The sequence below is a fragment of the Gracilinanus agilis genome, chromosome X, assembly GCF_016433145.1.
Source record: "Gracilinanus agilis isolate LMUSP501 chromosome X, AgileGrace, whole genome shotgun sequence".
Taxonomy (NCBI): Eukaryota; Metazoa; Chordata; class Mammalia; order Didelphimorphia; family Didelphidae; genus Gracilinanus; species Gracilinanus agilis.
Genome location: NC_058136.1, coordinates 78,927,427 through 78,953,547, shown reverse-complemented (window position 1 = coordinate 78,953,547; position 26,121 = coordinate 78,927,427). Strand labels below are relative to the sequence as shown.

Genomic DNA, 26,121 nt, shown 5'->3' with positions numbered 1-26,121 from the left:
GCAAAAAGAAAACATATCATGGCCATGTGTCACAAAGGGTTGCCAAAAAAGCTAACAGGAGAAATAAAAAAGGCCTGAGAATCTGATTTTTAGTAAAATAATAAATGGAATGAATAATGAGAAGAATAAGACTCCAAAGGCAATAGTTTTTCATTATAATGTTTTTGCAACTGAATAATTATATTCAATATCTGAAAAGTTGTTGTAGTTTATATAATGAAACTAATTTAAATGTAAATAGATATAAACCAGGCTTATTTATACAGACATCATCTATTATTATAGCATGGTAGAAATTTATGGGGGATGGGCAGCCAGGACAAATTAACCAAATAACATTAACATTATAAATTCACCATAGATTTATTAGGAAAACAAAAGAAGAATATTGGGATCAATATTAATTAGTATTCACAAACATAAAAAGGTGACAGTGCAAAAATGTAAACATATTTGGCACTTTCTCTGCCAAAAGCCATGGGGCTAATAAATTCCAGAGATGCTACAAAAAAAATTCAACCTTTGAAAGGCAAAGAATATTACAGATTGTATTCTGAAATAAATGACAAAAGGATCTCACTAGCTATAGAAATAGAAACACTCTAAATGGAAGATTTTATAAGAGCAGTTCACAAAGCTGCTTAGCCTATCCTCTTAAAAAACAAAGATTAGCAAAAACACAACTCTGTACTGGATTCCAAAAATCATTAATGATTAAATTTCAGTCTGTATTTAACATTTTTCTCAATCCATTGGCTGAAGTCATAAAAGACAATTTAGCATATTTACAGATGATATAAAATTGGCAGATGACATAAAAATGCCATTAAAAAAACTAAAATGAGTTTTCAGAAATATCTTGACATTGTGCAAAGTAATTTAGAACTATATCCAAAAAGTTACTATAGGAGGCAGCTCAGTGGATTGAGAGTCAGGCCTAGAGACGGGAGGTCCTAGGTTCAAATCCGGCCTCAGACACTTCCCAGCTGGGTGACCCTGGGCAAGTCACTTGACCCCCATAGCCCACCCTTACCACTCTTCCACCTAGGAGCCAATACACAGAAGTTAAGGATTAAAAAAAAAAGTTACTATACAATGATATATTCTGACCCATATATTCCAAAGAAATTCAAGGGAAATGAACCATTAAATGCAAAAATTTAGCAGTTCTTTTTGTGATGGCAAAAAAATTGGATTAATGGAATGCTCCTTAATTGAGAATGGCTGAAGAAATTGTGGTAAAAGAATGTAAAGGAATAACGGAGGGTTGCTATAAATAATAAAAGGGACTGGTGTTTCATTGAAATCTAGGAATATGCAAACTGAAGTACACAGAACCAGGAGAATAATTTATACCATAACAGCAATACTGTTAAACAGTATTGAAAGAGTTAAGAATCATGATCAACTTGACCAGATAAATACCACCTACACCTGACAGTTATGGACTAATATAGAGAATGAGAAATATATTTCTAGATATATCCTGTAGGGACTTAATATATAACAAGCAATGCTATCCACCTCCAGAGAAGAGTTTGTGTGTATTTTGTATATACTCATATAAATATATGCACAAGTTGTCATACCTAATAGAATTTAAGCGAAGTGCTGGGGATACACAAACAAAACACCTCACACTGTATATACGTAATAAATACTTGTCAATTAGCTGTTTGCTTCTGGATCTATCTGAGAGAGAGTGAGAAAAAATGGTTATTATACATGAAAAATAACAGAAGAACATGAAGATGATTCAATGATATTAGGTCACCAGGTTGGGCCAAGCAACATCTGAAAGATAAGACTTTTCATTAATTGCCAGAAGATCCTGCAGCACAAAAGACTTTAAAAACAAGCAAATGTCTGACCTTTTTTTTAAAAAAGGGTTAATAGAATAATCCATTAAGGGAATGACCTTAATTTCAATTTCTAGCAAAATATAAGAAATAAATTTTAAGTGGTTTTTAATTATAAGGAATAAGTAACACTGATCAGTAAAAAGTAACAGAACTTCAACAAAAAAAGGTTCTGACATGTCTCTTTTTCTTCTGATAGGAAAATGTCAGATGATAAAATAATTAAACAGATTCAGAGAAAACTTGAATATCAATTTATGCAACAATACGTTTTTATTTTTATAACCATATATATATATTTATAACTTATAAAATCTGCAGATAACATGGTTGTTAGAAATAAGTAGGATTGTGAGTAAGTTAAAAACTATATTTCAGAATATTGGGCCAAAAAAATAAAACACTCTTCCATTCCTTGTTCTATTTAACTTTTAAACTTTTCATTTATTCTCTATATTGTTATGTCTTTTGCTTTCTTGTCCATCAGAATGTATTCACTTTCAGAGCAAGGTTGTTTCACTCTCTGTACTTTTTATAGCTCTACCACTTGTAGATACTTGAGATTTAATGAGAGTACTATTTAAATAGAAAAAATGTAAATTCCAACAGTAGCTTTTAAAACACAACTCAAATTTAGTGAAAATTCATCTATGATGAATTTTAAGAAGTACAAGATTACAGAAGAAGAAAGTCTGATTGCATACTTTGTCAGAACACATTTGAAATATATTAAATTCTATGCATTATAAGTAATAACTACCTACAGATCATTTCAAGGGAGGTCATCAGGACCGAAAAGAATTTGAACATCAGTTTTGATATAAAAAACTGTGTATATTCACCTGAGAGAAGACTTAAAGAAAAGGTATTAACTGCCTGGAAAGATGGTCATATTGAAAGAGATCTCTATTTATTTTACTTAAAGTTTCTACTTTTAAATCTCCAGACTGCAAATGCCCTTTAGCACTTAGCATTTCTTTTTTTTTTTTTTTTTTTTTTTTTGTTTTGTTTTGTTTTTTTAATTTTAAACCCTTAACTTCTGTGTGTATTGACTTATAGGTGGAAGATTGGTAAGGGTAGGCAATGGGGGTCAAGTGACTTGCCCAGGGTCACACAACTGGGAAGTGTCTGAGGCCGGATTTGAACCTAGGACCTCCTGTCTCTAGGCCTGGCTCTCAATCCACTGAGCTACCCAGCCGCCCCTCTTAGCATTTCTTTTTGTATCCTAGCTTGCCAATTAGGATTTCTTTTTTATTTTACTTGCATCTCCAACATTTATAGTACCTGAAAAATTCTAAATATTTGTTGTCTTTCTTAATCCTTGACTACAAAACTAAGAACAATTTGAAGAAGTTGCAGAGAGGTACATCAAAATGCAAAGGCGGAATCCACTTAAGAAAAAAAGGATAACCTTTACTAGAAGTCTTCAAACATATGTTGCATAATCCTTTATTGGAGATGATATTTGGATACAGAACAGAATGGGTCTCTCCCAATTTTCACATTCTGTGATGCTATAAATTGTAAAACAGTATGTTAATAAAAATATTTGGCATTGTTCTTGCCCCTGAATATATGTAAAAACATTTAGAAGAAAGATGTATCTTCAAATGAAAAATGAAGATATAATCCCCCCAAAAAAATTCCTTACTATTTAGGGCCCAGTAGAAACATACTTACCTAGGAAATTAAAACCTTTCTGTAATTTAATATCATTACACAGTGATAATCTTCCAATCTATTGCTAAATTTCACTATAATGAGTCATACTCGTCAAAGTTATCATTGCAGTTAGTTTTACATAACACTTCAAAGTTCTCATAACTCCTCTTTAAAGTACAATTATCCTCTTTTACAGATGAGGAAACAGAAGCAGCAACAAAGCTAATCGCTCTAGATCTATATAGCTAGTTAAGCATCTAAAATTAAATATGAATTCAGAATCTCTTGATTTCTCTCTAACCCTTACCCTAAATTCATGCCACCTAGATACCAATAGTTCCTTTTCATTATTCTTCTAACAAAAAAATGGATTACCATAGTGTGTTGGGGGAAGAGGGAGGTGCTGCACATGTGCTTACATTATAAATGTCTTTTTTTTTTGGTCTCCTATATGGGTGGGGGAAGGAAGTGGAAGGAAGAATTCAGAAATTAAGATAAAACTGAATTTTTCAAAAAAGATATAATTTTTCCTGTTATTTTTTAAATTAAATCTAAAACTAAGAAAGCAAAAGTCAAGCCAGTCTAAGAATTTAAGAAACTGAGATAAAAGCCCTAAAATCTAATTATAAGATATATTAATAACATAAAATCATGTTCTCAAAATAATATCATACACAGTGCTTTGCAAAATCAGAGCATAATATAAATGCTAGACATAATTACATATATAATTATACAGACAAAACTTTAGGTCATGTATTTTATTTCAGTGCCACTGCTATAATTCACAACCTGACAAAGTTCCATACACAACTGCAACCCAAGGTATTTAACACTGCCCAAAAGGGAAGCTAGTGCAAAGACAATATTAGCAAAAGGCACTCATCAAAATTCATTTCAAAATGAAGACACATTTTTATGGTCCTTTATGGTGTCTTTTTTTTTTTTAAACCCTTACCTTCTGTTTTGGAGTCAATACTGTGTATTGGCTCCAAGAGAAGAGTGGTAAGGGTAGGCAATGGGGGTCAAGTGACTTGCCCAGGGTCACCCAGCTGGGAAGTGTCTGAGGCCGGATTTGAAGGACCTCAAGTCTCTAGATCTAGCACTTAATCCACTGAGCTACCCAGCTGCCCCCTTATGGTGTCTTAATTAACAAATTTTTACTGTCTCTCACTCCCAATGCCATGAAGGAAATTTTTCGTATGAAGAAGAAATCCTTCAATTATGGACCATATTACTTTTATAACTTACTGTGTGGATTGAGAGTCAGGTCCAGAGATGGGAGGTTCTGGGTTCAAATCTGACCTCAGACACTTCCCAGCTGTGTAAACCTGGGCAAGACACTTAAAAATAAAATAAAGTAAAAAATAACTTACTGTGGCTTAGGCTTCATTTTATTTTTTCTTTAAATCCTTACCTTCAGTCTTAGAATCAATACTGTGTATTGGTTCTAAGGCAGAAGAGTGATAAGGGTAAGTAATGGGATTAAGATTTGCCCAGGGTCACACAGCTGGAAAGTATCTGAGGTCACATTTGAACCCAGGACCTCCCATCTTTAGAGCTGGCTCTCAATCCACTGAGCTACCCAGCTGCCTCCTTAGGTTTCATTTTTTTTTAATTTAAAAACCCAATTTAATTTCAATTATATATCAGAACTATTCAAAGAATTTCACTTACTACCTATTTCAAACCTAAGTACAAAAAAATTTATATTCTTAATCAGAATTGTTCTATTTCTGTATTTAATTTTATATGTATAGCTTTTATTAAATTATTTATTAAATTTGGCTTTTTAGCAATGAAATGCTTATATTGCTTCTTAGTTTTTTGTATTCTTTCTTTTTTAATAAGAAACTTTTTTGTGGGGCAGCTGAGTAGCTCAGTGGATTGAAAGTCAGGTCTAGGGGCAGAAGGTCCTAGTTTCAACTCCGGCCTCAGGCAATTCCCAGCTGTGTGACCCTGGGCAAGTCACTTGACCCCCATTGCCCACCCTTACCACTCTTCCACCTAGGAGCAAATACACAGAAGTTAAGGGTTAAAAAAAAAAAGAAACAGAAACTTTTTTTTCAAATCAGTATTTGATGCCTATCATTTCCCCCCAGTGAAACACATTTATAACACATTATTATTAAAACACATGTATAATTTCCCAAACAAATTGACTTGGGGACCATGCCTACAAAAAAATGCTTCTTGCAACCCTTCCCCAAAATCTTTTCCTGAAGAAATTTGACCCTTTCTAATTCCCCTTTTGACAATGAAAAATTTCCAGTCATTCTCTTTCATCTACCCCAAAGTTAGAACACTAGATCATACTCCTTCCCTCCTTTTATTTCCCTTTTTCATCTTTACCTTTTCATAGTTTAAGCTAATTGTATGACTTTTCCTGCAAACTATCCCCTCCTAAATAATCATCTCCCTAACCCTAATTCTATCATGAATATCACCTTTCATTGCAATTCTAATTTTTCTTTCAAACTGAGAAAGAAGTGTTTAATAATGACAAACCTTTTTGACAAACCTGTACATAACTATTGTGCTATTGGACCTGATCTGCATGACTTTAATTAATTACTATATAATGTTGATAGTAGTTACTTTTGTTGCTTGTTTTTTCCCCAAGGGAATAAACTATGTAATGAAGGTCTTTTTTGCTGTTGGTCTGATAATAGATATTTTAATGGGAGTGTTTGATTGATAATTGATAATAAAACTATTTTATTTTTTAATTTTTAAAAATTTTTAAATTTGAAATATTTTATTTAATTTACAATGTTTTTCTAAGTTTACATGATTCATGTTCTTTGCTCCCCTTCTCCCACCCCACTCCTCAAGCCAATGAACAATTTCATTAAGTAATAAAACTATTTTAAAATTACTTAAATGATTAAAAATTATAAATTATAAAAGAAAATAGTATTACATTGAGTTCTACCTTATTTATTCACAACTATTAAAATATTTTCACAAAAGCAGAGTATAATAGTCTATTAAATTCTCAAAATGACAGTGTGTAATATTTTACAAGATAATAAATAATATGGAATTAGGCCTTGATCAATGATATATGTAAAACCCAGTGAAATTTTGTGTCTGCTAAGGGGGTTAGAGGGATTGGGGGAGACAGAAAGAATATGAAATATTTAACTAGGAGAAAATATTCAAAATTAAAATAAAAAAATTAACAAGTTAAAAGATTATTGTTAAGATATTTGTATGATTCATTTATATATTAATTTCACCTAAATTAATATTCAAAATAGAAAGAAAATTTTTAAGTGAAAATGGTAATAGCCTTATAAGCAACCACAAATTAAGAGGGATTAGAAAATAAGAATTTTTATAAATTTTACAATGTATCAGGTACTTATGCCAATTTATTTACAAGAGCTATTGGTGTTATTCTACCAATTTTTTAATTAAGGAAACTGAGGCATAAAGAGGTTAAGTGCTGTGCCAAAAGTTATAATGGAAGCTATTAAATGTCTGAGGCCAAATCTGGTTTTTCTGACTTCAGATCTAGTAGTCTATCTGATTCCAGGAGTAGATAATTGAAAAAATCTCAAATATTGGAATGCTGATAGGGGATATTTAAATAAATTTTCCATGATTTCATTAAAGAATTGGACTTAGAATATTTCAGACTATAATTTTATTGTAAAGATACTTTTATTTATAGAGAATTAGTTTGTTTTAAAGGAGTTGTTAGGTAGTTGGTTAACACCTGATGAATACTATTCAAATTTAAAGATCATCCAAATAGGCAAAAATTAGTGGTATGGCAGATGACTGGGGAAAATTAATAAGAATTTGCAACTGTTTTTCTATAAAGTACATTTTAAAAAGTGATGATTTAAGAAGAGCATGTAATTTTCAGAAATGGGCCATAAAAATACATGTTTGGGACTTTAAATTGAATGTTTTTGTTAATTTTATGTTTTGTAAAGAGGACTGTGAAGTTTCTACTTAAATTTTTGTGTTAGGTTGCTAATTTTACACACAATTGAATGTGAAATTTTTTTTTAAGATTTGGGTTCATATGTAGTATTGAATTACCAGGGCAAGTTTATTAAATTAAGGAAATAAAAATTATATTAATTTTTAAGTGTCTAAATCTCAACTTTTTTTACAATAGAAAATGCAGTTATTTATACTCTGGCATGCAGATGAAGTTTTTCACTGGGAATTAACTTAGAGTGAAAAAGCAAGAGAAAATCAAAAGTTAAGGAATAAAGTAGGGGCAGCTGGGTAGCTCAGTGGATTGAGAGCCAGGCCTAGAGACCAGAGGTCCTAGGTTCAAATCCAGCCTCAGACACTTCCCAGCTGTGTGACCCTGGGCAAGTCACTTGACCCCCATTGCCTAGCCCTTACCACTCTTCTGACTTGGGAGCCAATACACAGTAATGACTCCAAAACGTAAAGTAAGGGTTAAAAAAAAATTTTTTTTTTCAATAAATAAGGTCAGAGTTTAGGATTTTGTTTAATAAGGAACTATTTTTAAAATCGTGTATTTTAGATTTTCTTAGAGAAACCACGCTTTGGGGATATTTGGAAGGCTGTACTCAGCATTTAGGTAAATAATTTATTTGTTGAAATGAGATCTTACTTTCAAAGTTTTAAATGGTTAGTAAAGTTAATTATTTTAAATTAATAAGGCTTTTAGTTTGAGACCCTAGGTTAGGCATTAGACCAGAAATAAAAATTAATAAATTTAGACTATTAGGCTTGCTATTTTTCAAAGGACTGAAATTATTTTTATACTGCATGGGACTGGTAAGTAAAGTATGATAAACGTGTAGTTAGTAATAACAAAACCAGTGGGAGGAAAGAGAAGAACCACTGTGACGCACTAGAGGAAAATTGTGCAAAAGGATATGGCAGTAAGGGGGAGGGAGTAATTTAGCGAAGAATGAAGGGTTAGAAAAAGTGAATAACTGAATACGGTGCAGAAGAGGGTTACATACAAATGAATAGAGAATAATTATTCCTTAAAATAAAGTGATAAACAAAGGACGTAAAATGGGTTATGTGGCAAGGGCGTGGCTGTTTTTTAAGACAGATCATAGTGAAAAGTGAGAAGCAGATGATCTTTATAAAGGTATTTGAAAGCGCTGTAAAAAGAAAGTGGAAAATATCCTTAGGGGAAAAGGATTTTTTTTTTAACTGTGGACGAAAGAAAAGGGCCTATTTCGCTTAAGTTGAACGAGATCGGAAAAGATGGGGGATGGGTAAAAAATACATCCCCTAACCCAAACCGCCTAGTTAAAATTACTTGGGACAATCCCTTTTCCACCCCCTACCAACGAGTCCGCACCTGCATTCATGGTACTACTCACAGTCTTTCCACTTCGCCTCCCGTTTCGTTCATCACTCTTACGGCGGCCATTTTCCAAAGGTTTTTTACAGATAGCAGAAGCGCGCTACTGAAAAGCTGGGCACGCGCTAAGGGACCCTCCTTCCTCCCCTTTACCCAATGAAAAAGCAGGGCCTTTTTACCTTCCTTATTGGACCACGGAAGCAATACTTGGAATTCTGCATGTTGTGATTTGTTTTAAATTAAAGAAAACTGACGTATACTGAAGTTTGTGACGACTGTTTTCTCAACTTACTGGTTCCAATAAAAAAAAAATTTTTGAAATGTTGCTCCTTAACCAAAAAATATTTAAAATTAAAATTAAACATAAAAACAAACTAGAATCCAAGATTTCAGCTAAATCAACTCTGAATTAATAGATCTTAACACTTTCCTCACCCTAATATGACGCATTAAAAGATCTTTCAAATCTAAACTAAAACTAAAGAGCCAGCCCTACCTTCCTAAAACCACTTCATACTGGTCCTTTGTATAGAAACTTTTTATAAACCCAATACCTTACTAACTTAATGCAAGTAGCAAATCTTCCTTAATTATTTTAAAAGAAAAAGTCCTTCATTTTTTCCAATTCATATATAAACTTTTACAGATAACAATACACTGACAACAGTCAACAAAATAAGCAGAGCTTCAAAAAATTCCTTTAAACTTACAAATTCTTCTCCCAAGAAATTTAGCTTCTTATAATCCATATTATAATATGATTTTTACATACATTATTATACTATTTATCACTTCTAAAACAAACCTGATGAACCATCAAACCATTCTAGTATGATCTTCAAGAACACCCCAAATAGTCTCATACCCAAACAATTAAAAACAATACCAAAAGTATTTTTTATGCCAACCTATGCTATTACAATCTAACATTTTGTAAATTACAGGTTTTAAGTATGCTCTTCTAAATATCATATTTTACATTTGTTCCCTTCACTTGATTTAGTATTTTAAAGACATATTGACAGTATGTTAAGAAATTGTCCTATAATATCAAAATAAAATCATCAGCAAGGTATCACAATGCAGAGCATTCCACAATCAAATACAGACTATAATAGTATCTTCCAGGTTTGTGAAAATCAAAGGCAGCCTAAAGCTGTTGATGCACATCACAGTGATGGCAAATCTTTGAGAGAATACTAGACTCTGCCTCCATCCCACACCTCAAACTGTATGCCATCACCTCCCCCGCTGAGAGCTGGTATACCCCCCACTTTCTCCCTTACTCCTTATAGGAGAGAAAGGGTTTCCACTGGGCTGCTGGGAGGAAAGGTAGGTTAAAGTGAAGAATGTCCTCAGCAAATGTGGAGAGGACCAGAATAGCCTCTCCAGCTCTACCACCTATGAGCTGCCTTACTGCCCTGTGCACTCCAATTGGGCTGCTGGCCCGAGGGGCAGGTGATGTGAAAAAATGTCATCAGGAATGATGGAGAGTGAGAAGGAGCGGCTGTACCCTGAGTCCCTTTGCCTTTCTATTAATGAACTGGAGGAGAGGGAGGAGAGGACAGCCTATGTGACTACAGAGTTCTATTCATGCCATCTTTGACACCTGTGCCATAGGTTCATCATCACTAGCATAATACATAATTGATGATTATTAAATGTTTATTTTCCTCACTTATCCCTATACACCTTCTCTGAAAGACTCCAGCAAAAGAATTTTCAAAAAGTATAAACTATCCCTTTTTCATACAATTTGTAAACTTGAGCTAATTTCTGCCTAGACTTTATATATATTTGTGTGAGAATAAGTCACAGATTTTTATGAAAACATTCTGTATCCATTCTTACTATATACTAGTAGTAAAAAATATATTTCCTGAAAGGTAGGAGGGAATAAACATTTCATACAATATTGTGTGCCAAAAATTAATATCCCATTTCATAAAATTTGAAGCATTTAGCAGTGTTCTAGAGCTTTAAACTGTTGTGATAAAGATTGGTATCCCTGATACAATGTGCTTTAATCAATTTTTAAATTTTAATAATCAAACTTTCTTCTTTTTTTCAAATCCTTACCTTCCATCTTGGAATCAATACTGTGTATGAAGAGTGGCAAGAGTCAGGTAATGGGGGTCAAGTGACTTGTCTAGCGTCTGGCAAATGTGTAAGGCCAACAAGTGTCTAAGCAAGTGTGTAAGGCCAGATTTGAATCTAGGACCTCCCATCTCTGGGTCTGGCTTTCAATCCAGTGAGACACCCAACTGCTCTCCTCCAATCAAATTAGTAAATAATACATAGTTGATTATTAAATGTTTATTTTCCTCACTTATCCCTATACACTTTCTCTGAAAGACTCCAGCAAAAGAATTTTCAAAAAGTATAAACTATCCCTTTTTCACACAATTTGTAAACTTGAGCTAAATTCAAATAGCTATTTAGAAAAGTTATCTTAAAAATTTTATTTAATATTTTTCTGAGTTTACATGATTCATTTTCTTTCCCTCCCCTCTCCCAGAGCCAACAAGCAATTCCACTGGGTTGTACAAATGTTATCCCTTGATATCTATTTCTATGTTATTCATTTTTGTTATAGAGCGATCTTTTAAAGCCTAAACCCCAAATCATATACCCACATGTACATGTGATAAGTGATGTAATGTTTTTCTCTTGCATCTCTACTTCTCTCAATGTGGTTAGCATTCTTTCCCATAAGTCATTCAGGAGTATCTGGACTTGTTGCAGTGCTACTAATAGCAAAGTCCATTATATCCTGGATTGTTCCAAAATGTTTGTGTACAATGTTCTCCTGGTTCTGCTCACTTCACTCTGCATCAGTTCTTGGAGATTCTTCCAGTTCATTTAGAAATCTTTCAGTTAATTATTCCTTATAACATAGTAGTATTCCATCACCATCAGATATCACAACTTGTTCAGCCGTTCCCCAATAGAGAGATATCCCCTCATTTTCCAATTTTGTTGCCACCACAAAGTGTAGCTATCAATATTTTTGTACAAGTATTTTTCTTCATTATCTTTGGGGTATGGAAAATAGTTATCTTACTGAAATCTACAAATTTGACATTATATATGCATGCATTTGTATCTGTATTTTTATACAAATTCTTATAAAAAGTTTTAGAAAATCTCATATTTGATTTTTACAATATGAAGGCATATCAAATTATGCTACAACTTTCAGTATTATATAACTTAGGGCAACAGACTTAAACATCAGGAGTTTTATCATGTAAATAAAATAAAAAGTTTATAGATGAGTAGTTAGGACACAGGTCTTTTTTTTTAGGTTGGAAAAGGATGAAGATGTACAAAAATATTTATACCAGCTTTTTTTGTGTGCAAAGAATTGGAAACAAAGAGATGCCCATCAATTGGGAAATTAATCAACAATTCTGGAATACCATTATAATGGAATATGATTGTTAAAGGACAAACAGAAAGATTCTGGAAAAGTTTTGTGAACTGATGCAAAGTGAAGTGAGCAAAATCATAACATTGCACATAGTAAACAGCAGTGCTGCACGATTTTCTACCATAACTGACAGCTATTCACAACACTACAATAATCCAAGCCATTCAACAGAAATACTGTCTACCTTCAGAATAGGAAGTCTGATGAAGTCTGAACAGAGATTAGATTATGAATTTTTTCCCTTTGATTTATTTTCATGGGTTTCTATTTTTGAAATGTCTTCTCCAATAACACGACTAATCTGGAAATACGGTTTTTATCATAGCATATGTATTTGATTGTTTCCTCTCAAGGAGAAAAGGAAGAGTTGGAAATCTGGAACTCAAAATGTTATAAAATAATGTTAAAAATTGTTTTTACAATGTGATTAGGGAAAAGATATTACTAAAAAAAGAGTAATAAGTAAATAGCACAGGTTAGTCTATTACCCGACTACAATTTGTATAAAGGCTATTTTATTTTACCAACAAGATTATAAGTATTCTAGTCTAATAAACTTTAGTTAATTCCACTTTACATATTTTTATTTATCTATATATCTGAGACATTTAATTCTCATAATTATTTATCCTATTTTCAGAGAATTTGTAACTCCGTTTATCAATATCCCATGAAAAGGATTCATCAGGATTTATTATATGTATACAGGAGCACAGAGGAAAATTTTTGTTTTGACTTTTTAATGATCAAGCATTCCTGGAAGAATTATGTAATAATATTTAGTATTCTTTATATTTTTTCCAAATCAACAATTTTTGTTGTTGTAGGCCCTTATCAGTTGTATCTAACACATAATGATTCTACTTGGAGTTTTCTTGGCAAAAACACTCTCCAACGTATTTGATAGAGATAGAAACTAAGGCAAATAAAATTAAGTCCAGTCATACTAGTGTCTGAGGCTAGTTTTGAACTCAGAGAGATAAATCTTCATGTCTTCAGGTTCAACATTTTCTCCAATTCTATAAAATATTAATGATTTTTTTGAAGGCAATATATTATGTTTATATGCCACCATATATGATACCATACACATAAAAAAATACAATGGTTTGGAGAAAAACACTAACAGAGGGAAAGATCACAAAATGGGCTTTCATTTCAGAAGTGTATGAACAGTATAAAAAGTTCTGTATTGGAACATCAATTGGAAAGTATGAAGGATGGTGATTAATTTGACTGATAAAGGAATATTTATGTATATGAAAAATCAATTGGAATCTGCTTGTTACATGCTCATAAAAAGTTGACATTTATTCCTATTCTATGACTTTTGCCCTTGCTCAGTTTCCTCATTTGTAAAATATAGGAGTTAAACTCAATAAATTAAATCCTATTTATTACTTTACAAGGCAATCTGTTGCAAAACATCAAAGGATATCCCAGATCTAAAATCTGTTAACTAACATAAAAAACTAGAGCAAAAAGCCACCTTCCTCAGCCCTGCATGTGGGAAAAAGAAAACAGAAGAGCTCACAGCAAACTATATACAATATGTTGACCACACAATGTGGTAGAGATTAAAAGGAATGCTGGGAAATACTAAAGGAATTCTGGGGTTTATACATAGTTCAAAAGCACAAAATCTCCATTTATACATATTGCAACACTTCTCACATCCAATTCTTGTTTCTGTTTATGCAGGCACTACCTTTGTTCAATTTATATTGAAATCTTTTAAGTCTTTCTTTGTGTATCCTCTAAATGCTAAAGAGATTTACCTTAAGAGATTTGACCATTCACATCAAATCATTCTTCTACTCCATTTCTGATTAATGGCTTATTATGGTAATATCATTTCACACAGTATTCCATCTTATAAATGTGTACCTTTGTATTGACTGCCACACATGACTAGAATTATATTTTTCATTATGCTATCTTTAAGTAGTCCTCACTTCAAAAAGGTTTTCCTGATTCACTCAATTGCTAGTGATGTCCCTATCTACTTTTTATTTGTACACCAAGAAAAAGGAGGTTCTTCACCAGTTGTGACTATATTCATGTGTGGAACCATCAGCTACAGCAAAAGGAGGAATTTTGAGTGCCGTGGAGTACTTCACTTACCTTGGTAGTATACTATCCAGGAAGCTGTAACACACGTTGCCAGAACTAGCTAAGTTTGCAAGACTCCAGAGGAAAAAGTGTGGGACAAGAGCATTGAGTATTAGGCTGCCTACCAAACTGAAGGTCTACAGAGTCTTTACGCTGCCCTCGTAGTATACCTGTATTATGCCCAGTTCAGATCCCCGTAGCAAGGATGAGTCCACACCCACAATGTAATAAGCAACTGGAACTTAAATGCTAACTCAGTTAGGGTCCAGGATGCTAGAACCAGCCTGGACCCCATTGGGAAGGAAGCATGCTAAATGCAGAGTGTACATAAACCATTTGGGAGCATAGTTACATCATGTCCTAACAAACACCCTATTGTTAGTGACCACGGTTTCTCTAAGATGTCCTGACCTTTTAGTATCTGAGGGATTGGGGAGTCTCTAGCTTGTGTTTGCTTGTGGTTGCTTAGTTTCTGTGTCATAACTTTGGGATTCTACATGTGAAACCTGGACACTGTACCAGCACCATGCCAGGAAACAGAATTACTTCCATCTGAATTGTCTTGGGAAGATTCTGAAGAGAGGTCCTGGAAGATGCCCTAATCCTAACCCTAACTTCATTCTTTCTCTAATTGGATGGCCAGAAATTCAGACACTACCCAGAAAGCACATGCCTGGTCAAATAGTCCAAAGTCATTTTATAGGCTAGGGCTTAGACAAGATCAGATGACATAAGAACATTCTGTCTCTATTGTGAGACACGGGGAGACACAGCAACATGGCCAACTAGTACCATGCTTATGTGTGCAAAGCAGAATTGCAGGTCAACAGAAAATGAGAGATGCAACAATTTAGAGAGACCGCTCCAACCCAAATGTTTATGAGTCATTCATACCCAAGCTTCAGTAGAGAGCCCTCTGACATCATAATGATTTGAAGCTTCAGATGGGCACACTATACAATGACACCAACATAGTGATATTATTTTTGTCCTCTTAGAGTACAAAGGACATCTTCTAGAGAGTATAAGCTACTTAAGAGGAAAGAATTAGCTGCTACTATTAGTACTTAGTAGGCAATAATTACTTTTCTTTAAAATAAATCTCAGAGAGGGAAAGAACACTAAATATGTAACTAGAGGAAAATATTCGAAATAAAAATGAAAAAAAATAAAAATAAAAAATAAACCTCAGCATTTCAGTCCTAAATTTTCCAAACCCTCCTCTTATCATGGCATAATTCACAATGCTATTCCTGCAAATGAATATTTCAATTCTTGACCACAATTTTGACAGGCTATATATACAGTCTTTCTTCATTTATGCCTCACAAAATCCTTGGCTTTCTTTAAGGCTCTTATTTGAAGCCATTCTTGATAACCCTCATGCCATTAATATTTTTCCTCTCTCCTTCAATTAAAAAACAAAACAAAACAATAATGATCTACTAGAGAAAGAGCAAAAAAATCCAATGGAGAAAAGAATTCCATGAAAAACAGAATGAATCAAATGGTGTAAGAGGGAAAATTTAGGTATTTTATAGATATATATTTTAAACGTGGCCGCCAGGAATCAACAATTCAGGTTGATTCCGTAATTAAATCAGAACCAAGTCAGCAACGGGTTGAGACAAGTTTATTTACAATCAGGAAGGTAAAAGTATAGGAATAAAGAGAAAGGGAGAGGGTAGTCTGGCCAGGCCCAGACGAGAGAGAAGGTTAAAAAGCTAAATAAATGAAGCTGCAAGCCACAAGGCCCAACAACCAGAGAGGCTTGTGCCTGCTTTAGGCAGAGTTTAGAAGAGGCCTAGGTAGGCCAAGGAAGTCAGCCTAACTTGCCCACGTGACAATACAGAGTGTAAGCGTTCTGTGGTCTCAGGAGAGGTCCTTCAGCACCAAGTTCAGTGCGGGAACTGCCTCCATAGGAAGTAACCAACTTACTTAAAGAGATAGTGTCTTTCGTCACTTCCCGTGGGTCCACCTCTAATTCAAATGGACAAATGGCAGTCTCTATATTGATTTGGACTACCCAAAGGGCAGTCCCTTATTCTTGATTTGTTACTTATTGTAATGTGTTGGGTAACCCTAAAGTCTCCCCTCCTCACTAAGGAAGGTGAGGGTGACCTAATTTCTATGTCTAGGTTAAGTACAAGTCTAACTAGGAATGGGCTGGAACTAATTCCATTTACACAATGGGAAAGGAGGACCAAAAGGTCATGGAAGAAATTCATTCTTTAAAAACTAAAACTGGGCAAATGGAAGCTAGTAACTTCATGAGACATCAAGAAACAAAAAAAAAAAATCAAAAGAATGAAAAAATAGGAGAAAATATTAAATTTCACTGAAAAAACAATAAACAGATGCAGGAGATAATTTAAGAATTATTGGACTGAAAGTTTCAATAAAAAAGACATTGTTACAAAACATTACCCAATTGAACAAGTGGATAAAATAGAAATTGAAAGAATTTACAGATCACCTCCTATAATAAATCAAAAGAAAATATGGCAAGCAGATAGAAAGAAATTTCAAGTATTATGAAGCCCCAATCAGTATTTCACAGGATCTGCCAATTCCACACTGATGGACCAGAAGTCTTTGACTATGATATTCTAGAAGGCAAGGGAAATAGTTTTACAAGTATGATAATTTAATAAAATAGATTTCTAAGCATTCCTGAAGACCATATTTAGATAGAAAATCTGATGTCCAAATACAAAATTCAAGAGAAGTATAAAAAGGTAAATAAAAGGAAAAAAATTAAGGACTTCAACAAATTCAAACTGTTTATATTGCTATATGGAAAGATGATAACTATAACTTTAAGTTGTTACCATTATCATAGTAATTAGAAGTATACCTAGAGATGTGGTAGCAAGCTGTTTAAGATGATACACAAAAAAAGTAGGGGGTGTAAGAGGATTGTAGTAAGAGAAATAGAATAAGAGTAGCAAGTAGTAGAGAGAAGTAAAATGGGGTAAATTATATCACATAAAAAGGTGATGGTGGGGAACTATTACAAAGTAGTGAAAAGTAATTCTCACTGAAATCAGCTCAAAGGAAGAACAGCCAGATTCAATGAGGTATAGAATCCTATTTTATCTTATAGAGAAATAGAAAGGGAATAAGAAAGGGGGTATTACTGAGCAGCCATGATTAAAAGCAAGACACAAGTGAAAAATAAAAAGAGAAAGGGCAAGATCAAAGAGAAAAATAGAGGGGGAGGGAAAGAAAATGAATCACATAAACATGGAAAAATAATTTTAAAAATAAAAATTCAAAAACTTTTAAAGAGGAAAAATAAGATGGAAGATAGAGATACAGATGGTAATCATGACTATGAATTAAATGAGATGAACTTACCCATAAAAGAGAAGCAGATAGCAGAGTGGATTAAAAACCAGAATTCTACCTTATGTCATTTACAAGAAATACATTTGAGGTAGGTATAAAGGTAAGGAGTGGAGCAGACTATATTGAGCTTCAACTGTGACAAAAAAGGCAGAAGCAGCGATCATGATCTCAGACAAAGCTAAAGCAAAAAAGAGATAAGGAAGGTAATTATATCTTGAATAAAGGTGGTATAGACATTTTATATGCATAAAATGGGTATAGCTTCTAGTTTTTTAAAGGAGAAACTATAGGAGCTTAAGGAGAAAGGATAGAACCTCTAGATAAATCTAAACAAAAAATAAGTAAAGGAAGTGAATGAAATTTTAGAAAAGTTATATTCAAAGGAATATACTTTCTTTTCAGCAGCACATGGTACATATACAAAGACTGACCATGTACTAGAAAAACTTCACAACCAAATGCAGAAAAGCAGAAATAATAAATGCAAAATTTCTGATCATAATACAATAAAAAATTATAATCAATAAGGATTCATGGAAAGGCAAATTAAAAATAAATTGGAAACTAAATAATATAAATCTTCAAAGGGGATGTATCAAAGAATAAATCATAGAAACAATCAGATTTCTTTTAAGAGAATGACAATGAAACATAATCAAAATTTATGAGATGATTTCAACGCAATAATCAGGGAAATTTTTATAATCCTACATGCTTTTATCAGTAAAATAAGGGAAAAAGTATATTAATGATTTGGGCCCACAACTAAAAAAATTTTTTTTTAATCCCCAATTAAAGACTAAATTGGAAATCCTAAAAATAAAGAGAAATAAATAAAATTGAAAGTAAAAGAACTATTGAACTAATAAATACAACTAGGGGTTGGGCCTATAAAAAAAGATAACAGCATGGGTTAATAAGATGATTAAAAAAAGGCAGAGAATAAAATCACCAGTATTAAAAATGAAGTGATTTTACCTTTTTAATTAAAAGAAAATTCAAGCAATCACTAGGACCTACTTTATCCAGCTATATGACAATAAATCTAATAGTGAAATGGATATTTAACAAAAATTTAAATTGCCTCTATTAACAAATGAGGAAAAGGATACTTAAGTAATCCTATCTCAAAAAAAGATACTGAGGGGGCAGCTGGGTAGCTCAGTGGAGTGAGAACCAGGCCTAGAGACAGGAGGTCTTAGGTTCAAACCCGGCCTCAGCCACTTCCCAGCTGTGTGACCCTGGGCAAGTCACTTGACCCCCATTGCCTACCCTTACCAATCTTCCACCTATGAGACAATACACCGAAAGTACAAGGGTTTAAAAAAAAAAAAGATACTGAACAAATCATCAATGTACTCCCCAAGAAAAAAATAACTGCTCTCTTTTTGATGGCAAAGAATCGAAAATTAAAGGACTGTCCCTCAATTGAGGAATGGCTGAACAAATTGTGATATATGACAATGATGGAATACTATTGTACTATAAGGAATGAACAGGATGTTTTCAGAAAGAGCTAGAACCAAGAAAAGCACACAGCAGCAATATTGTGAATAATCAAGTGTTTCTTTGCTACTAACAACAATATAATAATTCTGAACAATTCTGAGGGGCTTATGAAAAAAATGCTATGTCCAGAGAAATAACTGTTGAAACTAAAAATGCAGATAGAAGCATATGATTTATCAGTTGTTTGAGTATGTTTTAGGGTTCTGATTTTATAAAATTATTTACTTGCAAAAATAAATAATATGGTAACATTTTGCATAATACATGTAAAACCCAGATTAAATTGCTTGCCAGCTCCAGGAGGAGGGAGGGAAATAGGGAGGGAAACAATTTGGATTATTTAACCTCAGAAAACTCATGTGGAAATTTGTTATTAAAATTAAAAAATTTTTAAATAAATAAAATAAAATCTTTCTTTAATGCTGTGAGAGCTAAAAATTTCCAGGATATTTATATCTTCCTCTCCTCCTACAAGAAAATCATAGTTATCAAGATGTGTTTTCTTCTTTTCCTACTCAGAAAAACATACCATCCAACAACAAAGTTAGCTAAACCAACTCAGATTTATTTGCAATTAAGATGAAGACAAACAAGGATAACTAATACATTGGATCCTTTCCCTTTACAATGAGTGAAATGCTCGCCATTTATCCAATGCACCACGGTGGGGGATATACTTGACCCCACAGCCATCAGGAATGAGACATTTCTCAGCTACCATCTCCTCAAATTCATCAGCATTAAACTTGGTGAAGCCCCACTTCTTTGAGATATGGATCTGTAAGAGGTATAATAAAAATTAAGCTAGAGCTATAGTCTTTTTAAACTCTACTTTCCCCCTTACATATTTCTTTTTTTTTTTTCAGAAGATAGTCAAAATTAAGAATGGAAAAACGTATCTTACTGGGTTTTGTGAAGAACAATTTATATAGATATAGTAATATATATTTTAAAAACCCACTGTTTTACAAACTTTAAAGTAAGTGCTATTAATAATGATCATCTACCTTCTCATTGAGGAGATATAATAACTTGAGTATTTCTTACCTTCTGGCGTCCAGGAAACTTAAACTTAGCCCTGCGCAAAGCCTCAATCACATGTTCCTTGTTCTGGACTTTGGTACGAATAGACATGATCACCTGTCCTATATGTACCCGAGCAACAGTACCCTGAGGTTTACCAAAGGCACCCCGCATGCCTGTCTGAAGCCTGGATATAGATATGGAAAAAAAGTCATGTGACATCTAGGAAGCTGTCCCTGAAAAAATTTTTAACTCTTGATAGAAAAAATTTCTAACATCAAAATAAAGCACAAAAAGGAATAATCATTAATACACTTAAATAATAATTATATGTATTACATAAAGTATCATTACAAATAATGAATACATTTAAATTTTTAGAAAGCTAAGTATTAGTAGTTGCTGACTGACAACCTAACAGATGCCAAGGCTAAAAAAACACACCATCACCTTGATTTTGTCTTTGCGAAGTATTGCAAAAAGAATGTTCTAAATACAAGATACATATTAGTAATAATCTGTATGACCAAAATCCATCAATTCTAAAGTACACTTTTAAGTATAAAGAAACCTCCTACACCTACTCATCCTTCTCCTCCCTAAGTTTATTAACAAATTAGATATGGGAGTTACTTTATAGACACTGCTTAGGTGAGATCAAATTTGGGTAAATGGATTGAGAAACTCTCCCACCAAATCCTAGGTTAGTACTTTTAGTTAAAGAATCTTTTCTTACCTATCAGCACCAGCACAAGACAACATTTTGTTGATTCGAATAACATGGAAAGGGTGCAGTCGAACACGAATGTGGAAGCCATCTTTGCCACAACTCTTCACCATATATTTGTTTGCACAGATTCGCGCAGCTTCCAAAGCTACAGAAAAAGAAAGTGTAAGAACTGAACAATGAATTTATAAAAATAAGGGCTACCTTCAATTTGGTTTTTGTGGAATTACAAGCATTATTAAGACATCTTAATTTTTTATTTTAAACCTTCAGAAGATAGTTGTTCATATTCATCAGACACCATGTGGCCACAGAGTGGGAACTCATCTACTTTTGCCTTTTTTCGACCTAAATCGAAGATTCGTATCTTTGCATCTGTAAAAAGAGAAGTGGTTCAGTTAACATTAATTCTAAGAAGGTACAGGTTGAAATAAGGAAAAAAATCATGTTTTACCATTTTCCTAACAACTCATGTGATTTGTCAATTTTGTACATCTTTTAGAGAACATGGAAAGAAGAATGAAAATAAAGACTGTGCTAAGTAACAACCCGTTTTAAAATATCAACCTATATAATCTTACCTCCCAATTGGCACTTACCAGGGACACCTCGGCAGAAGCGTGATTTTGGATATGGTTTGTTCTTGCAATATCTATAGCTTAAGAGATGAGGAGAGCTAATGAGACTACCTGATTAAAGAAAATGAGAACTACAAAATATCTCATTACACCTGGCTAAAATATTCAGTTATGTCATCAAATGCTTATTTAAATCACACCAAACTATACACACACTTAAATATTTAATTTTTAAAATGAAACTGTCTTTTTAGAAACAATTACAGACTTTAGTAAATAAAGCACTTGGCTAGATTTAGGAAGCCTAGAGTTCAAGTTTAGTCTTCAACAATTCTATGAACTTGGACAATTAATTTTTTTGGTTCAGTTTCAACAGTAACATAGGGCTTATAACAATATCTTCTTTGTTTAAAAAACATGTTAACACAGTTCCTAGCATATAACAGGTGTAGTATAAATGTTTATTATCATTCTAGTGGTTTTTCTTATCCTTTTTTGGTAAAAAATTTTCACAAGTATTTTTTGTGCTACGCACATTCTTTAAGTAAGAAAAAAATGAACTACTGAGTAATTTTGTATCTTAAGAAATTAAACTGAAAATTGGGTTAAAAATTAAGATTACGTTAAGGTGGGAAAAGGATGATTAGGGGAAAATTCAGCTAAAAGGTATTAAGATACAATTTTTAAAGTGAGTTCAATTTTGGCTTAATACTGAAGTTTTTAAAAAACAAATTATTTTTCTTAATAAAGGGATTTAGGCAGGGTTACTTATTCCTCAGTTTTATTTATCTATTATTTATTTGGTGCCAGATAGTGTGCAAAGCAAAAGGACTAACAACATTCAAAATAATCCCTCTTTTAAAAAGTTCCCAGTTACCAAAAATATATTGTTTTGAATAACAAAGTTTAAAAAAACCAATATGGAAAGTGTTTTCAGCTGTCCATTGTGATAACTAGGATATTTAAAAATTATTAATTTTAGTTGTCATTTTAAAAAGATAGTGCCTAGAAGAAATTTAAAATGTATTTAGAATTTGTTATTTTAATGACTAGTAATTTTTATGGAATTTAATTCATTTTATCAAGACTGTTTTAGAAAATGAACATTTTTGTTACGGGGATATTTCAAAGTGTATATTCAATGTATTATTGATTTTTAAAAATAAGATGTTTAGTGCTATTAAATACCATGGTATCAGATTGTATTTGTTTTGATGTCATTACACTTTAACCAAAATCACATGAACATGGTTTTTAATGTGTACATACTTTTTAAAAATACCAGTTAACATCTATTTGAAACTTAATTTTAGAATGCTAATTAACATTACAGTGGTTAAAACGTCAAAACTATGTGACTTAATTTCTTCCATTTCCAGCACCCTTCATACTAGAGACGAAATATCTTTTCTATTTCACTTTCTTAACTAGGAAGGATAGATTTTATGATTAAAGAGCTGGAAGAGGGCTTTCTTTCTGTCTTCTTACAAGAAAGAAACTGGAATTAAGTTTGGTAAAGTCCTCTCCCCCTCAGAATTTACTTAGTAGTAAGGTGAATAGTAAAATACTGAAGGCTGAGGCAAAAGATTTAGTCATGTATACCAAAAGTATATTCCAACTCAAAGAAAGATAGAGAAAGAAGGGGAATATGAATACGAGATCTGCCTAATTCAACTGAATTAGTGCTACACAAGGGGCAGACGGGAGTTGGAAAACGGAAGAAAAATTTAGAAGTCAAGGAAAAATCGTTCCCCCTCATTATTCCCTCTCTCTCTCTGTGTCTTTCCTTTTCTAGTTTAATTCTTTTTTTCCTTTGTGGAGAACTTTTACCTCACGTAAGATTCCCATCATAGATATTAAACTTAAACAGCAGTAAAACAAATTCAACGGACAATTAAGTTTTCTACAGCACAAAACATAATTGTTACCAAAAGCAAAATTATTTTCTGTTACTTTTTAACATAAAATTCGCTAAAAATAAAAATTACTTACCAACGAGCAGGACGGCGGCCCATCGTTAAAGCAGACAAAGGAAGCTTAACGCCTGCGCAGTCTTTAAATATGGCGTCTCGACTTTTGGCGCCCTGGTGTCATCGAAGAGGCGGAGCTTAAAACAACTTCCTTAGGAAAACTGACTAAAAATGTTATTCCATTATATCCTCGTCATTTTATTAATACTTATTTTCCATGCATGTTACTATAACAATAATTTATTAAAAGCAAAGTTTTAATAAAACATAATGTTAAACACTAGAAATATATATTTTTAAAACTTTAGGTCAACAAACCAATTCAAAAACTACCTCAAAACATGCAACCAGATAGACAAAAAAAAAAAAAACTACCTGCTTATTTGCACATACCACGGGAAAAAAAAAACCTAGCTAAGTTAGAGCATGCAATATATCATAAGTTAAGCAGACTTTTACTGAAAATTCACCATATCAAAACAAAAAAATATATTCCAGTCATAATTTTTTTTAAAATGAAGTCTCGGGGCAGCTGGGTAGCTCAGTGGATTGAGAGTCAGGCCTAGAGACCAGAGGTCCTAGGTTCAAATCTGGCCTCAGACACTTCCCACCTGTGTGACCCTGGGCAAGTCACTTGACCCCCATTGCCTACCCTTACACACTCTTCCACCTATGAGTCAATACACAGAAGTTAAGGGTTTAAAAAAAAAAAAAAAAGTTTAAAAAAAAAATGAAGTCTCAATTACAAAGAATATAAAATGGGCTGTTTAATAAAAGTTAAGAAAAGTAATATTTTTAAAGTATGAGGAAATATTTTTAAAGTATTTGTTCATCTGTGATTAAGGTGTTAAAATCTACAAAAAAGCATTAATTTTAAAACCTACATGATCACCAAAACAGTGACAATAAGGATAATTATTAATGACATTGCCAATCTAATAATAAACATGCCCAGAATTAAATTAAAAACAACTCCTAAACTTAATACAATAATCTACACTAAAATATCTTGATTTTTTACAAACTTTTTTAAAAGCACAAAATTTGTAAAAGAATTACACATAAAATACTTTTAAAAGTAAAAAATGAATGTTACCAATTAAACAATTATTTATTAATCATCTACAAAATACAAAACATCATACCATTACTAAAAATACAAAAAAAGACAAAACAATTCAATTAAAGAACTCAAAGTACAATAGAAAAAAATTAAAAAGTTAAATTCAAAGAAAAGTTGTACAGATGTGAAATAACCAACCCAAGAAAAATAGCAAAAGTAAGAATAATTAGAAAGTATTTTTAAAAAATATTTTTATTTGAAATTTTAATGCAGATATAATGAAACAAATGGATATTATGCCATTTGTATGGCATACATACATAATGAAAATGTATGATCATGAAAATTTTTGTCATTTAACATTAAAGAAGTTTTTATAAGTAAATTTTAAGATACATAACAAACAGTATATATAATAAATTTTTTAAATGCAGAAAATAAATTGGATCAGCTTACAAAATTCAGACGGAAAAAAGAATTAAGATGATACATGCTATCACATCTCAAAAAAGACAAATTCATAGAATTAAAGTATAAGATTAAAGGACATTTAGTTTTGCACATGACTAATCTGATAATTAGTTTTACTTAACAACACATACTGTAATGGATTTTAATTTTCTTTCTCTATGGGCACTGAAATAAAAAAAAGAGAATTTGAAACTAAACATAAACTAAACATAGAATCAATAATGTGTCTTGGTTCTAAGGCAGAAGAGCAGGAAGGGTTAAGCAATGGAGGTTAAGCGACTTGCCCAGGGTCACACAGTTAGGAAGTATCTGAAGCCACATTTGAACCTAGGACCTCCTATCTCCACGCCTGACTCTTTATCCACTGAGCAACCCAAATCCAGCTGCCCCCAAATAGTATTTTTTCCAATCCTAATATTTATCCAAATATTGCCACCTGAACTGAAGAGAAAAAAAGGAAAATTCTTGTAACAAATATGATAGATGAGCACAAACAAAATTACAATGTTGTTCCTATCAAGAAATACATTGATCATTCTGTACCTTGAAATAATCATCTTTCAGGAGATGGGCAACATATTACATAATTAATCTTCCAGTTACTTGAATTGCTTAATAATTTCTCTTTAGCTTAAATTTTTTATTTTGAACTGTTTATATCCTTTGAATGTTTGTTGAGGAAAACTACTTATTTTTGCCTTTTAAAAAATTTTTCTGATGTGTCTGATTTCTTTTGATTAATACCTGATAGACTGATAATGGGGATTCTTCCCCAAACCAAAGCTGCAACAAGTATTTCAATTTCTCTCTCTCTTATTTGTTTCTGATATGACCTTTTGCAGATGCAAAATAGCAATATAAAGTGTAGGTAGAAAGTTTAACCTAATTTTTGTCAGGACTTTTCTAGTTTCCCCCCATCACTTTTCATCAAATAGTGATTTTTACCCCACGATCATGAATTTATCAGACTCTAACACAACAGTTTCTATCTTTATTTTGTATGCTTGTGTTCTGGTTTTTCTATTATTTTTAAACCAATATCAAAT

At 32.5% G+C, this 26,121-nt stretch overlaps 2 protein-coding genes across 7 annotated transcripts in view; both read right to left on the bottom strand.

Annotated features, from left to right (window-relative positions):
- Positions 1-8,948, bottom strand: part of LOC123253590 (methyl-CpG-binding protein 2-like) — a 48,283-nt gene extending 39,335 nt beyond the window's left edge. The window contains exons 1-2 of one of the 5 annotated variants that reach the window (XM_044682760.1): positions 8,858-8,939; positions 1,590-1,692 (exon numbers count right to left, since the gene is read on the bottom strand). Coding sequence is in view for 1 of the 5 variants with exons in the window: in XM_044682758.1 (XP_044538693.1) it covers positions 8,858-8,907 (50 nt within the window). In the remaining 4 variants the exon portion in view is untranslated. Of the gene's footprint in view, positions 1-1,589; positions 1,693-8,835 lie in introns of all 5 variants that reach the window. The other 4 variants (XM_044682761.1, XM_044682758.1, XM_044682759.1 and 1 more) reach the window with 4 other exon arrangements.
- Positions 8,949-19,787: 10,839 nt separating this feature from the next.
- LOC123253365 (60S ribosomal protein L10) lies at positions 19,788-23,598 on the bottom strand. Of its 2 annotated transcripts, XM_044682561.1 has the most exons (6): positions 23,564-23,598; positions 21,593-21,651; positions 21,261-21,368; positions 21,003-21,141; positions 20,291-20,453; positions 19,788-20,021 (listed from the first exon to the last, which is right to left on the bottom strand). In XM_044682561.1, exons 1-6 carry the CDS (start codon positions 23,584-23,586, stop codon positions 19,866-19,868), a joined length of 648 nt encoding a protein of 215 aa, XP_044538496.1. In that variant the 5' UTR covers positions 23,587-23,598; the 3' UTR covers positions 19,788-19,865. The 2 variants fall into 2 exon arrangements, with proteins under 2 accessions (XP_044538496.1, XP_044538497.1); XM_044682562.1 differs by lacking the exon at positions 21,261-21,368.
- Between the last annotated feature and the right edge of the window lie 2,523 nt (positions 23,599-26,121).